This window comes from Canis lupus, chromosome 17 (genome assembly GCF_003254725.2).
Source record: "Canis lupus dingo isolate Sandy chromosome 17, ASM325472v2, whole genome shotgun sequence".
NCBI lineage: Eukaryota > Metazoa > Chordata > Mammalia > Carnivora > Canidae > Canis > Canis lupus.
In genome coordinates, this window is record NC_064259.1 from 37624848 (window position 1) to 37640459 (window position 15612).

The 15612-nt window shown below is 39.4% G+C and overlaps 1 gene segment (V, D, J or C); it reads left to right on the top strand.

The window, feature by feature from the left end:
* The first annotated feature begins 403 nt into the window (after positions 1–403).
* On the top strand, positions 404–1061 carry LOC112664983 (immunoglobulin kappa variable 3-11-like). The segment is given in 2 exon segments: positions 404–561; positions 742–1061. Coding segments are annotated over 2 exon segments (354 nt in total).
* The last annotated feature ends 14551 nt before the right edge of the window (positions 1062–15612 follow it).

A 15612-nucleotide genomic window follows, 5' to 3' on the forward strand; every position in this document is an offset into this window, starting at 1 on the left:
TTTTTCAAATGACTTGAGCTACGGCTGAGATCACTTAAGCAACAAAGTAAAGGTCTGTCTGAAAGATAAATTTCTGATCACCTCCTCAATCCAACCCAATCTAGTGCTGCACTGAAGAAGATGTCCATGCACATTGGGAATGGAAAGTAAGTAATAGAACCAACAGTTTCTCTTTTGTTTCCAACATTCTTGTGCCAAACACCATCTCACTGAATCTACATGAATAATGAGATGGGAGGACATAGGAAACAAAAGTTGTGACCATAGAAATTCTTCAGACAGAAATTCTTCCCTCAGGCTGAGCTCCAGGCGTCTTCTGACATGACCACCTGGGGATGGGTTGCTCAAGTGCAGAGAAGAGGAGGTGAATGGTCTCTGCAACTGAAAGCCCAGATGCCCCTCCCCAGCTGCTTTGCATGTTCCTCCTAGCAAACTCTTCTCTCCAGAGCCCATATCAGTGCTGGGTCAGTGCTCTGGGGGAGATCTGCCTCAGTTAGGACACAGAGTGAGCCATGGAAGCCCCAGCTCGCCTTCTCTGCCTTCTGTTACTCTGGCTCCCAGGTGAGAGGACCATGGGACGATTCTGCATGTCAGTGAAAATTTGTGTTGTTTGGCCTTATCACTTGGCACCTTTGCTTAAGAAGCAAGTTAATTAAAGCTCAATCGAGATGAACAAAGCTGAAGACAGGGGTTAAGATGTTGATGACATGGCTGACTTCTGTGTTTTATTTCCAATCTCAGATATCACCGGAGAAATCGTGATGACACAGTCTCCAGCCTCCCTCTCCTTGTCTCAGGAGGAAAAAGTCACCATCACCTGCCGGGCCAGTCAGAGTGTTAGCAGCTACTTAGCCTGGTACCAGCAAAAACCTGGGCAGGCTCCCAAGCTCCTCATCTATGGTACATCCAACAGGGCCACTGGTGTCCCATCCCGGTTCAGTGGCAGTGGGTCTGGGACAGACTTCACCTTCACCATCAGCAGCCTGGAGCCTGAAGATGTTGCAGTTTATTACTGTCAGCAGTATAATAGCGGATATACACAGTGATTCAACAGGAGACAAAAACCTCTGTAAGACCACAATGATTCTTTCATTTTACCAGGTGCTTCCTTTAGAAGCAGCTGCTGTGGTGGTTGATCAGTCTCAGCATCTCTCTTCTGTTTGGAAATATTGAGGTTTTGAAAAGTAACTCCATGACAAGACTTGTACTCTGATTACTAGACTTTTCCTCAGACTTAGCTGCATCTCCAGGTTGAGGAACACTTTCACCACCAATGACATCAGATCAGATTCATAGGAATGGATGCCTCTAAAGGTCTTGACGGGTGTAACAACACAACCGCATCTATAACACATGACAATTGCAAGGAGAGAATGAAAACTATCATAATTCACAGACTAAAAGATTGTATGCAGAGAAAATTCAAAATAAGTTAAAAGGAAACTACTGGAAACAACAGGAGAAATACCTCATCACTGGATTCAAAGTCAGCATGCAAAAGTCAGTTGCATTTCTACATAAAGGAAATGAATGCTTTAAAATTAAAATTAGAAAACATAACCTTTAAGTGTCTCAAAAAATCTACTACTTAGGAAAAATCACAAAATTATTAATAATAATTAATAACAAAATATAATTTGAGGAAAACAAAACCTATGTCAATGGAAGGCCATATCATGCCCAGGGTTGTAAATCTCAGTATTGTGAACATGTCAATTCTATCTTCTCCTTCAGCTCAGATCTGTGTAGGTGCTAGAAAATTCATGCCTCATCAATCTGCAGCCCAGGGAAGGAGCATTCCCTGATCCCAACCCCTAGCAATTATAAAAGCTCAACATTCTGTCTCATGGAAGCCAGTTTGGACCTACTGGTGCACACCCTGCTCTCTCTGGGAATCTTTTGTATGAATGATAAACACCTTTTCAATTTCTCTTGGTATGTGGAGTACCATCAGCCTCAAATTAATGTCTCTAACTGGAAAAGTGGTCCATTTCACCTCCATGGAAAAATAATAAAACATAAATATTGAAGGAAACAAGAAAAAGGAAAATCCATAGATTTGAGACCCACTTTTCTTTCTTCGGAGTCCCTCGGCTCATGAGGAGACTCAGAAATAGAAACAGGTGCTTACAAGCAGAGAGTCTGGGATAAAGGAGAGGCTGAGGGGCCTCAGTGCTGAGCAAAGCCTCCAGAAATCTCACAGAGTCAGGGATGAAAATTAATCCTCAAGGACCAAAGAGAAGAAGAGATTCTGACAAACTCCAAGAACTTCAGTTGGAATCTCAGCAAGGCTACACCCCAGGAGGAGGGAAGAACTGGGAAGAGCCAGCAGTGCATCAGCAGTGCATCTTTGATTGGATGGAGGTCACATACCTTATCACTTCAGAGTGCCAGAATCAAATGTCATCTCTTTCTGGATGGTAAAAATCATTCTAGAGCCTAAAATCTCCTTAAAATGTTTCTCAGCAAATATGTGTATGAATTGACATAAGTAGGAGGTATACAGAACACAGCCTGTTTTTCCAACAATAATCCAGGAGGGAAAAAAACAGGCAACAGAAACAGACCCCCCCCCCAAATTGCAGCTATTGCATTATAGGATGTTATATGTTTAATGCATTCAGTGAAAGATTGTGAATTAAAACAGAGAGCCTGAAAGTTTTAAAAGTAACCAAATAGAAATTCAACAATAACAATCCAAATGGAGAACTCAGTAGATGAACTTAACAGTAGTTTTATCAGATCTGAAAAGAGAAATGGTAAACAGGAATATACATTGGAAAGTTGGAGTAACAAATCAATGGAAAACACATAAAAGATCATAAAAGGCATAAGGGATACACCAGAAAAAATTGAAGGATTGAAGGAATTCTGTGAACCCTCAATAAGATAAATGCCCCTCCTGAATTATACCGAGGCCCACCTTAGTATGAGTGCTGAGAAAACACATCAAAATGGGAGAAGAGAAAAACAGAGAGGGTAAAGGTAATTCTTAAGAAATAAGGTAAATTATCTTTAAAAGAGTAACAATAATAAAGTCACATAAGTCTCTACATTAGATACCAAGAAACAATAAAATAAAATATACTTTGAAGGTATAGGAATTGGAGGGGGAGGGCAAGATAGCGGAGGAGTGGATCCCCCAAGTCACTGGCCCCCACCAACTTACCTAGATAACTTTCAAATCATCCTGAAAACCTACAAATTCGACCTGAGATTTAAAGAGAGAACAGCTGGAACACTACAGAGAGAAGGGTTTTTGCTTCTAGCAAGGTAGGAAGGCGGGAAAAAAAATAAAAAGAATTAAGTGGGGGAGGGGCCGCCCCAGAGAAGGCAGGTTAAGGCCAGGTGGTGCGAGCCTCCAGGACAGGAAAGCCCAGCCCCGGAGAAGCAGAAATTTTAATAGTGAAACTTGCAAATTCCAAAGATAAAGAGAAAATCCTTAAAGCAGCAAGAGACAAGAGATCCCTAACTTATATGGAGAGAAATATTAGATTAACAGCAGACCCCCCACAGAGACCTGGCAGGCCACAAAGGGCTGGCAGGATATATTCAGGGTCCTAAATGAGAGGAACATGCAGCCAAGAATACTTTATCCAGCAAGGCTCTCATTCAGAATAGAAGGAGAGATAAAGAGTTTCCAATAGGCAGAAACTAAAAGAATATGTGACCACCAAACCAGCTCTGTAAGAAATATTAAGGGAGACTCTGTAAAAGAGGATGCCCAAAGAAATAATCCACAAAAACAGGGATTGACAGGTATTATGATGACACTAAATTAATATCTTTCGATAGTAACTCTGAATGTGAATGGGCTAAATGATCCCATCAAAAGACTCAGGGTTTCAGACTGGATAAAAAAGCAAGACCCATCTATTTGCTGTCTACAAGAGACTCATTTTAGACCTAAGGACACCTACAGCCTAAAAAATGAAAGGTTGGAGAACCATTTACCATTCAAATGGTCCTCAAAAGAAAGCAGGGGTAGCCATCCTCATATCAGATAAATTAAAGTTTACCCCAAAAACTGTAGTAAGAGATGAAGAGGGACACTATATCATACTTAAAGGATCTATTCAACAAGAGGATCTAACAGTCATGAATATTTATGCCCCTAATGTGGGAGCTGCCAAGTATATCAATCAATTAATAACCAAAGTAAAGACATACTTAGATAATAATACACTTATACTGGGAGACTTCAACATGGCACTTTCTGCAAATGACAGATCTTTTAAGCACAACATCTTCAAAGAAACAAGAGCTTTAAATGATACTGGACCAGATGGATTTCACAGATATTTAGAACTTTACATCCAAATGCAACTAAATACACATTCTTCTCAAGTGCACATGGAACTTTCTCCAGAATAGACCACATACTGGGTCACAAATCAGGTCTCAACTGATACCAAAAGATTGGGATTGTCCCCTGCATATTTTCAGACCATAATGCTTTGAAACTTGAACTCAATCACAAGGAGAAATTTGGAAGAGATTCAAACACGTGCAGGTTAAAGACCATCCTGCTAAAAGATGAAAGGTCAACCAGAAAATTAGAGAAGAATTTAAAAGATTCATGGAAACTAATGAGAATGAAGATACAACCCTTCAAAATCTTTGGGATACAGCAAAAGCAGTCCTAAGAGGGAAATAGATGGCAATACAAGCATCCCTCAAAAAAGTGGAAAAAACTCAAATACACAAGCTAATCATGCACCCAAAGAAACTGGGAAAGAACAGCAAATAAAACCCACACCAAGCAGAAGAGGAGAGTTAATAAAGATTCGAGCAGAACTCAATGAAGTAGAGACCAGAAGAACTGTAGAACAGATCAACAAAACTAGGAGTTGGTTCTTTGAAAGAATTAATAGGATAGACAAACCATTAGCCAGCCTTATTAAAAACAAAAGAGAAAAGACTCAAATTAATAAAATCATGAATGAAAAAGGAGAGATCACAACCAATATCAAGGAAATACAAACGATTTTAAAAACATATTACGAGCAGCTATCTGCCAATAAATTAGGCAATCTAGAAAAAATGGATGCATTTCTGGAAAACCACAAACTACCAAAACTGGAACAGGAAGAAATAGAAAACCTGAACAGGTTGATAACCACGGAGAAAATTGAAGCAGTCATCAAAAACCTCCCAAGACACGAAAATTCAGGGCCAGATGGCTTCCCAGGGGAATTCTACCAAACATTTGAAGAAGAAACAATACCTATTCTACTAAAGCTGTTTGGAAAGATAGAAAGGAACGGAATACCTCCAAACTTGTTTTATGAGGCGAGCATCACCTTAATTCCAAAACCAGACAAACACCCCACCAAAAAGGAGAATTATAGACCAATATCCCTGATGAACACAGATGTAAAAATTCTCAACGAGATACTAGCCTATAGGATCCAACAGTACATTACAAAGATTATCCATCATGACCAAGGGGGATTTATACCCGGGATGCAAGGCTGGTTCAACACTCCCAAAGCAATCAATGTGATTCATAATATCAGCAAGAGAAAAAAACATGATCCTCTCAATAGATGCAGAGAAAGCATTTGACAAAATACAGCATCCGTTCCTGATCAACTCTTCAGGGTGTAGGGATAGAGGGAACATTCCTCGGCATCTTAAAAGCCATCTACAAAAAGCCCACAGCAAATATCATTCTCAATGAGGAAACACTGGGAGCCTTTCCCCTAAGATCAGGAACAAGACAGGGATGTCCACTCTCACCACTGCTATTCAACATAGTACTGGAAGTCCTAGACTCAGCAATCAGACAACAAAAAGAAATAAAAGGCATTCAAATTGGCAAAGAAGAAGTCAAACTCTCCCTCTTTGCAGATGACATGATACTCTACATAGAAAACCCAAAAGACTCCACCCCAAGATTACCAGAACTCATACAGCAATTTGGTGGTGTGGCAGGATACAAAATCAATGCCCAGAAATCAGTGGCATTTCTATACACTAACAATGAGACTGAAGAAAGAGAAATTAAGGAGTCAATCCCATTTACAATTGCACCAAAAAGCATAAGATACCTAGGAATAAACCTAACCAAAGATGTAAAGGATCTATACCCTAAAAACTGCAGAACACTTCTGAAAGAAATTGAGGAAGACAAAAAGAGATGGAAAAATATTCCGTGCTCATGGGTTGGAAGAATTAATATCATGAAAACGTCCATGCTACCCAGGGGAATTTACACGTTCAATGCAATCCCTATCAAAATCCCATGGACTTTCTTCAGAGAGTTGGAACAAATAATCTTAAGATTTGTGTGTAATCAGAAAAGACCCTGAATAGCTAGGGGAATATTGAAAAAGAAAACCAGAGCAGGGGGTTTCACAATGCCAGATTTCAAGTTGTACTACAAAGCTGTGATCATCAAGACAGTATGGTACTGGCACAAAAACAGACACATAGATCAATGGAACAGAATAGAGAACCCAAATATGGGCCCTCCATTTTATGGTCAACTAATATTCAACAAAGCAAGAAAGACTACCCACTGGAAAAAGGACAGTCTCTTCAATAAATGGTGCTGGGAAAATTGGACAGCCACATGCAGAAGAATGAAACTAGACCATTCTCTTACACCATACACAAAGATAAACTCAAAATGGATGAAAGATCTAAATGTGAGACAATATTTCATCAAAATCCTAGAGGAGAACACAGGCAACACCCTTTTTGAACGTGGCCATAGCAACTTCTTGCAAGATACATCTATGAAGGCAAGGGAAACAAAAGCAAAAATGAACTATTGGGACTTAAAATAAAAAGCTTCTGCACAGCAAAAGAAACTGTCAACAAAACTAAAAGGCAACCCACAGAATGGGAGAAGATATTTGCAAATGACCTATAAGATAAAGGCTAGTATCCAAGATTTATTAGAACTTATTAAACTCAACAGCAAACAAACAATCCAATCATGAAATGGGCAAAAGACATGAACAGAAATTTCACCAAAGAAGACATACACATGGCCAACAAGCACTTGCCATCAGGGAAATACAAATCAAAACCCCAATGAGATACCACCTCACACCAGTGAGAATGGGGAAAATTAACAAGACAGGAAACAACAAATGTTGGAGAGGATGTGGAGAAAGGGGAACCCTCTTGCACTGTTGGTGGGAATGTGAACTGGTGCAGCCACTCTGGAAAACTGTGTGGAGGTTCCTCAAAGAGTTAAAAATAGATCTGCCCTACGACCCAGCAATTGCATTGCTAGGGATTTACCCCAAAGATACAGATGGCAGTGAAACGCTGGGACACCTGCACCCCAATGTTTATAGCAGCAATGTTCACAATAGGGAAACTGTGGAAGGAGCCTCGGTGTCCATCGAAAGATGAATGGATAAAGAAGCTGTGGTCTATGTATACAATGGAATATTACTCAGGCATTAGAAACGACGAATACCCACCATTTGTTTCGACGTGGATGGAACTGGAGGGTATTATGCTGAGTGAAGTAAGTCAATCGGAGAAGGACAAATATTATATGGTCTCATTAATTCGGGGAATATAAAAAATCATGAAAGGGATTAAAGGGGAAAGGAGAGAAAATGAGTGGGGAATATCAGTGAGGGTGACAGGATATGAGAGACTCCTAACTCTGGGAAACGATCAAGGGGTAGTGGAAGAGGAGGTGGGCGGGGGGATGGGGAGACTGGGTGACGGCACTGAGGGGGGCACTTGACGGGATGAGCACTGGGTGTTATGCTACGTGTTGGCAAATCGAACTCCAATAAAAAAATATACCAAAAATAATTAAGGTTTAGGAACAAATTATCTGCCAGTTTAGGATTCTTTTTTTTTAGTTTTTTTTTTAATTTTTTTTTATTTATGATAGAGAGAGAGAGAGAGAGAGAGAGGCAGAGACACAGGCAGAGGGAGAAGCAGGCTTCATGCATCGGGAGCCCGATGTGGGATTCGATCCCGGGTCTCCAGGATCACGCCCTGGGCCAAAGGCAGGCGCCAAACCGCTGAGCCACCCAGGGATCCCCAGTTTAGGATTCTATACAGGAATATCTTTTACAACAAAAGAAAAATAAATATAGTTTACAAAAACAAACACATAGAAATTGAATCATCAGAAGACCAACATGACTAGAAATCCTACAAGAAGTTTTAGGAGAAAAGGAAGCTTAGTCCCAACATAAGTTCAGAAATTTAAAAAGGAGTGAAGAGCAGTACAAAGGGTAAATATGTGAGAAAGTCTCATAAATTTTAACTATATAAAATAAGAATATTTTGTGGTATTTACATTGATGTACAATTAAAATATATGTACAATTACAATTTGGACACAGATGCAAGGAAGGCAGAAGGTTATAATTTAGGCTGGAGTTTTTAAGATGCATGCATTTTCTGGAATGTGGTCAGGTACTAAGGTATATAAAGACAGGACATGCCAAAGACACATGTTGTAACTCTTAGGACACTCACAGTGTAATAAAATAATACAAAATTCCAAAACATATTTAGGAAAAAAATGAACCAATACTGCAACTACACACCAAATCAATGCCATGTGATTTGGTATGTAAAAGATTACATAAAGACACATAAAATTGCATGGCAAAAAAAAAATTGCATGGCAAAATATTACACAGCAAACCATATTAAAAGGCAACCAAAAACCACAGTAAACTATTTTTAATGTATTATATATAAATAAAAAGTCAATATTCTAAACTAAAAGAATTTTTTAAATGATTAGGGTAATGCGTCAAAATCTATGTAGAAACATGAGAAAAAGAACAGATAATTCCAAGAAAAGACATATGCATAGCCTTTAAATATATATAGAATTTTCTATCGCACGAATTATTAGAAAAGTGCAAATTGTAAGTACTTTTTTATATATAAATTTATTTTTTATTGGTGTTCAATTTGCCAACATATAGAATAACACCCAGTGCTCATCCCATTAAGTGCCCCCCTCAGTGCCGTCACCCAATCACCCCCATCCCCCGCCCACCTCCCCTTCCACCCCCCCTAGTTCGTTTCCCAGAGTTAGGAGTCTCTCATGTTCTGTCTTTCTCATATTTCCCACTCCTTTTTTCTCCTTTCCCCTTTATTCCCTTTCACTATTTTTTATATTCCCCAAATGAATGAGACCATATAATGTTTGTCCTTCTCCGATTGACTTTGACATGGCATTTCTCATCTATTGGATTTGAGAAAATTAAGAACACATGAAGCACGTTTTTAGGCAAAGTTTGAGGAAACAGACACTCTCATTTGAGCTCCTAGGGATGGAAACTAATACTATATCTTTGGGGAATAATATGAAATATTTACAAAATTACATGCATGTTAACCATTTGACCCGTAATTCCATTTCTAGAAATTCCTGAAGATACATCTACAAATACAATACACAAGGTTATTCGCTGCAACACTGTTTGTAACTGCAAAATATTGACAACAAACTAAATGCCCCTACATAAAGGTGTGTTTGAAAAAACTATGGTCCATCCACACAATGCAGTACTTCTCATCCATGAAAACGAGGATTTCTATGAACTGATAGTGACTTCCAGGACTTCTTGCTCAATGAACAAAGTGAAGTGCAAACAATTCTCTGTACTATATTCCATTCCATGTAAGGAAGAAGGGGAAAAAATGAAACAAAACAAACAACAAAATCTGTGAGAATAAACCGGAGTGAGATTGTAGCCTGCAGGAATGGTATGGCAGTGAAATGGAAGGGGCAGGGATGTGACACCTCTCTGAGCATAATATTCTTGCTTTCATATATTTCTGACTTTGGGAATCATATTAACAGTACACACATTCAAAAACATAGCTAAATATTATCTACAAGGTTGAGGGAGAATGCAATTGTTCTCCTTGTTTTGGAGAGAAACTCGGGCATCGGAAAGAATCTGTGTGAGCATTGAGCTGCTCTCCCAGGTGATCTGCTGGAAGTTTGGACAGGCTATGCTGAATCCTATTATAAATAGTAGAAAGAAAATCTTACTGGGACACCTGGGTGGCTCAGCAGTTGAGCATCTGCCTTCAGCTCAGGGCGTGATCCCGGAGTCCCAGGATCAAGTCTCACATCGGGCTTCCTGCATGGAGCCTGCTTCTCCCTCTGCCTGTGTCTCTGCCTCTTTCTGTGTCTCTCAAGAATAAATAAATAAAATCTTAAGAAAAGAAAATCTTACCCCCAAAAAAGTTGAATGTGAACTGATATAAAAATATAGACTTGTTATTTCACAAATTGCAGGCCACATGATTATCAGACTAAAAGTAAGAGCCTTCATTCATTTCTAGGCCAAACAATGTGAGAAATAGTGGACTAGAGAAAAGATTGAGATAATATTAGGGAGGAAGTGAAACAGCCCAGTGACAAAGGGGGACCTAAGCAAAGGATACTCACAAAGCCCTGAATAATGGAGACTGTCATTGCCTTTTGTGGAATCAGGGAGCATAGTAAAGCACAAAGGCTCTGCTCCCAGCCTTCAGAATGTATTACTTTCAATACAATTTGAATAAATAATTTGAATCTTTCCATACTTATTGACTTAGTCATCTATCAAAACCAGGATGTACTTTGTATAGAGCAAATAGGAGAGGGTTCCCTCTCTCCATAATCATCTGTGGGCACCATCTTCAGAGCAATTACTAAACAGAGTGAAGCTAAGATCTAATCCAAACTGAGAACTTGAAGGGGAGTTTCGTGTGCAGCCATCATTTTGTGCTCCTAGTATATCCCAGGGGTGTGCAGAAGGAGAGGCCAGTGGGACACACAAGAATGAAACCTCACCACAAGTTACCACCAGAAGGACAACAAAAATGTGGTATAAGCCTGAGTCCCTAGGGACCCCCCATTCTGATCACACTATAGTGACTTCATTGCTAATTAGTCTTGAGCAACAAATAATGAGTGACGTCCAAGGGCTTGGATCCCAGACACGGTGGGGAAATACCAAGTCACAGAGAATTAACGACTAACTGAATACTACATCTCACTACATTACGTGCCCGCAGTCTTGCATGGTACCTGGAAACGAATTATAACTTGTCACAGGCATCAGAAATAAAGCAGGTTTGAAAACCTGCAAGAAAAATCCACCGTATCCCATGGTGTCCCTCCACACTTGGCCACAAGAGGGGGCACCTGCACCACAGTGATTGCTAGAGAGGACTGGGTTTACCTGGTACTAAGGGCTCCAAACTAATTTTGGTCATCATCATTATCATCCCCATCATCATAACTTTTTCATTACATTTCAGAGTTTACCCTTTTAATGTAATGTGAATAATTTTATAGTTCCTCCTACTGCCCATTATCCAGCTGACTCTATGGTCATATGGCAATTCATATTTAGAAAGACTTCGAATGATCTAATCAAAGGGTCATTGGAATAAAAATCAGCTCCTTCTGTGACAAAGTGTTTCAAGCACAACGTAAGTCTGGAGAATTGACTCACAAAGAAAATATGCATGAGGAGGAATTGTGAGTGGGAAGATTTGTCCAATAAAGGAGGGCAAAGCTACATCTCTGGAGTATGGTCTGGTCAGTGATGAGCCTCAGAAGGACACAGGTCAAAGCACTTCCCTCAGGCAAGCATGACAAAATGTCACACCTGCAGCTCCTCCCCAGGGTGGTGGTCATGGCTTTGGAGACCTGTAGATCAGACTCACATTTGCTCACATCTACTGTCACCTCTCGAATGCAGAAACAGACTTGGTGTAGTCTGGCATCTCAGCTTCTTGGGAACTGGGCCCAGACTGCCCATGACTTAAAGTGCCAACAAAGAACAGTGTATTGGGTTAGATTTATACTGAAAACTACACTCAGGAATGAAAAATGGGCAGAAGAGAAATCTCTCAGTACAAAATTTTAAAAATCACAACGTTGTGACTCTTTCCTCTTCTCATCCTGATCATTCAGATCATATTTGAAACTTCACAAAGTCAGCTCAGTCTCATGGTATTTATCCCTAGTCCTCGGCTCTGCCCAACCTGAGCCCATGGTTGGACTATCTCCAGGCATCTGGGTACAAGTAGCCCATGAGCCACTAGTTTTCTCTTACGGGAGCCTTCAGCAAGAGTTGACTGGCACCATGGAGTCTCTTGCACAGAGCCACACGTGCGAAACTTGATAGCTGCTAAGATACATATGAGTCTTTGTTTTTCTCCTGCTCATCCAGGTTGAAAACATGCTTTTACAATTTATGAGATTAAGAGATTATGTACTTAAAAAATACAATCATAAGACTAGACCAGAGAGTTAACCAAAACAGGTGACCCAGAAACAGTTTCAGCATATCTTAAACCTTGCTTCCCAAATAAATTTATATTAATGAAATCATTAAATGGTACTATAGCAGTTGTTTTACCCTTTGAAAAATATCCACAAGTGTACTAAAGTACAGATGAATCAAAAAATAAATAAATATTTAATCAAAATTAACTACATGGACATCTAATTTAAATATTTGTTTGAACTCATTGTGGCTAGGCCATTTATTAGATGAATTAAAAAGAAACTATAATAGGTACAGACTGAGATCTAGATACATAAACCTTTCTGGGCAAATGCTTTGGTTTGGCTTTCTGGGTATCTGCTTTGGTTTCAACCTCTTAAAAAACTGTCAGAATGAGACATTTTATTTGCTATTGCTCATATTTTACTATTCTAATTAAATGTTATTTTAGAAAAAAAGAAAAAGAAAACATGCTTTTATAAGGTTCCGCTGCCCAGTTCTTTCTGGAACAGACCTTCTGGTCCCTGTTGCTCTGCATTCACGGTAGGGGATAGCTTTAACAAAAAAGTGATATTCTATTCTCATCCAGTGCATGGGACAGTTGACAACAAAGACTATGATATTTCAGCCACTGATTCTAGGGATAGATGTTCAAAATTTTGAATAAAATCCATAAAATAGTTAACATTTGTGAGAAAAATATGAATTTGTGCATCATTTCTTTATTTCAAAGCTATTATTTCATATTTGTATTTTCATAAGTTTCCTCCTTTTTCCAATTATCCAGGGCAGCTGTGTTGACTCAGGCTATATCTGTCTTGTCTGTGGCAGTGGCAGTGGGGGGGGTCGTGAGGGGGGTGGGGGGGAAGGGGAAGTGTCTCCATTGCCTGCAAGGCCATCTCAGTCCCACCCACAGCACTGGACACACCTACCTCCCTGGTTCCTGCCAAAACCACACCAATCTCCTCAAGCACTGACCTATAGGGTGTCCCATGGGGCTCCAAGGGGCCCAGACCAGTTCAGTGGCAGTGGGTCAGGGACAGATTCCACATTCCCAATCACCAGCATGGAGATGGACACACTCATGTTCACAGAAGGCTCCTGGGAGCCTGTGCAGGGCAACGGCCCTAAACACAACCCTTCCGTGTGGGGTCAGCCCTTCTGCTCAGCTGAGCAGCTGCCTCCTCCTCCAGGGAATAGGTCAGAGCACCTGCTTTTCTCAAAGAAGAACCAAGCTGGGGTAACTTGAAAATGGTGGGGAGCCCTTGAAGGAGGGCAGGAAGAGCTTCTGGGTCTGGTCCCAATAACCAGTGTCCGGGAAAGCATGGCTAAAGCATCTCACAGATGGCTCCATGCTGACTCTCTCCTCAGCTCTCAATAATGCTGAAGAATGGCCAGCCACCTGTTGCACAGGGCACCAAGAACAGACCTCCCTGCATTAGTGGAAAAAATCAATAAAATCCAAATTTAAAAGTATATTCCATTATAGTATAATGTTATTATTAATTTGGGGGTATGATCATTTTGCTATGGTATGAATGGTGAAAAAATTAGGGAGACCTAGGGCAAGTGTACATGGGAACTATCTTTTATTTTTGAAACTTTAGGGAAGTCTAAAATTATTTCAAAATAAGTGATGGCATAGAAATAAAAATAACTAAAAATAAGAAAAGAACATAATAATTACTTACTAAAGACTTCCACAAGTGTCACTCTGTTTTCCTTCATTCTCTGGTTGTAATTCTGGTGTCTCGTGGCACCAACTCAGGCTCCTGTTACCTACAGCATGGTTACTTACTTGCTCAATCCTGGAATATACACAAGCTGTTCAAAGTTGCTAGAGCCTACTTCTGAGAATAAGAACTTCAAGTGACCAAGATCAATATCAGTTTAGAATTTCATTTCTTTCTAATTTGAGGACCTGGTGCCCAAATTCTCTATTTAAAAATTACTGTATTAGAATACATTTAACTGAGAACAGCCACTCTTGTTTAATGAAATCTGGCTGCAGACTTACAATAGTCCACAAAGTATGATATCCTTCATGGCAAATGAAAAAAATTATGGAGCCCCAAGTAATATTGCTAATTGAAAAGGAAAACAAGAGTTTCATAAAAAATAAAATAAAATAAAAATAAAAGTTACTGTATTACTTACAGTTAACACTTGAATAGCATGGGTTTGTCCACTCGGGTTCACTTACATATGGGTATATATATATATATATATATATATATATATATATACACACATATATATATATATATATAATCACAATCCAGTATTATAAGTGTATTTTCTTTTCCTTATGATTTTCTTCATAACATTTTCCTTCTCTAGCTTACTTTATTGTTAGAATACAATATATAATACATTAACATACAAAATAAGTGTTAGTCTACTGTCTATGTTATCAGTAAGGTTCCTGGCCAACACTAGGCTATTGGCAGTTACATTTGTGGGGGGGAGTCAAAAGTCAGACATGGATTTTCAACTGCATGGAGGGGGTTGGCACCATTAATCCTTGGGTTGGTCTAAGGTCAACCATAGTTAATCCACACCTTCATTCCTATTCAGTGTGGCTTTGATACTCATTTAAATCCACTGCTGAGTGAAGTAAGTCAGTCAGAGAAGGACAAACATTATATGTTCTCATTCATTTGGGGAATATAAATAATAGTGAAAGGGAAAATAAGGGAAGGGAGAAGAAATGTGTGGGAAATATCAGAAAGGGAGACAGAACATAAAGACTGCTAACTCTGGGAAACGAACTAGGGGTGGTAGAAGGGGAGGAGGGCGGGGGGTGGGAGTGAATGGGTGACGGGCACTGGGTGTTATTCTGTATGTTAGTAAATTGAACACCAATAAAAAAATAAATTAAAAAAAAAAATAAATCCACTTCCAATTACACAATAATGAACAGGTTAGTGACTCTTTTCTGCAAAAATGAACAAGAAACAAGCACTGTACATGGCTGGAAAAATTATCAGTAACTATTTCAGTACTTTATTTTAGGAAATTACCAAAGGAACAAAACAAATGGAAAAGTGCTTACTCTTTAAAAAGAACTAGAGCTCTGAATGTGGACAGAAGTGGCTCTGTCCCTTTGCCTGGGAATGCTCATTTCTGTCCCCAACTCAGCCCATCTGTCACCAACATAAGGATGGCAGCAAAAACTATCAGGTATTGCCAGGAAAAAAATGGACTTCAGTTGGGGTGTGCATTGGAGCAAGATTCTTCAGTGTTTCCAGCTATGTAAACACAAAATATTAAAATATTTGACAGAATAAGGGAAAAAACCTTTCACACATAATGGAACATTTTAGTGAATAGATCAAAGAAACTCAATCAAATCTGTTCAAGAGGAACA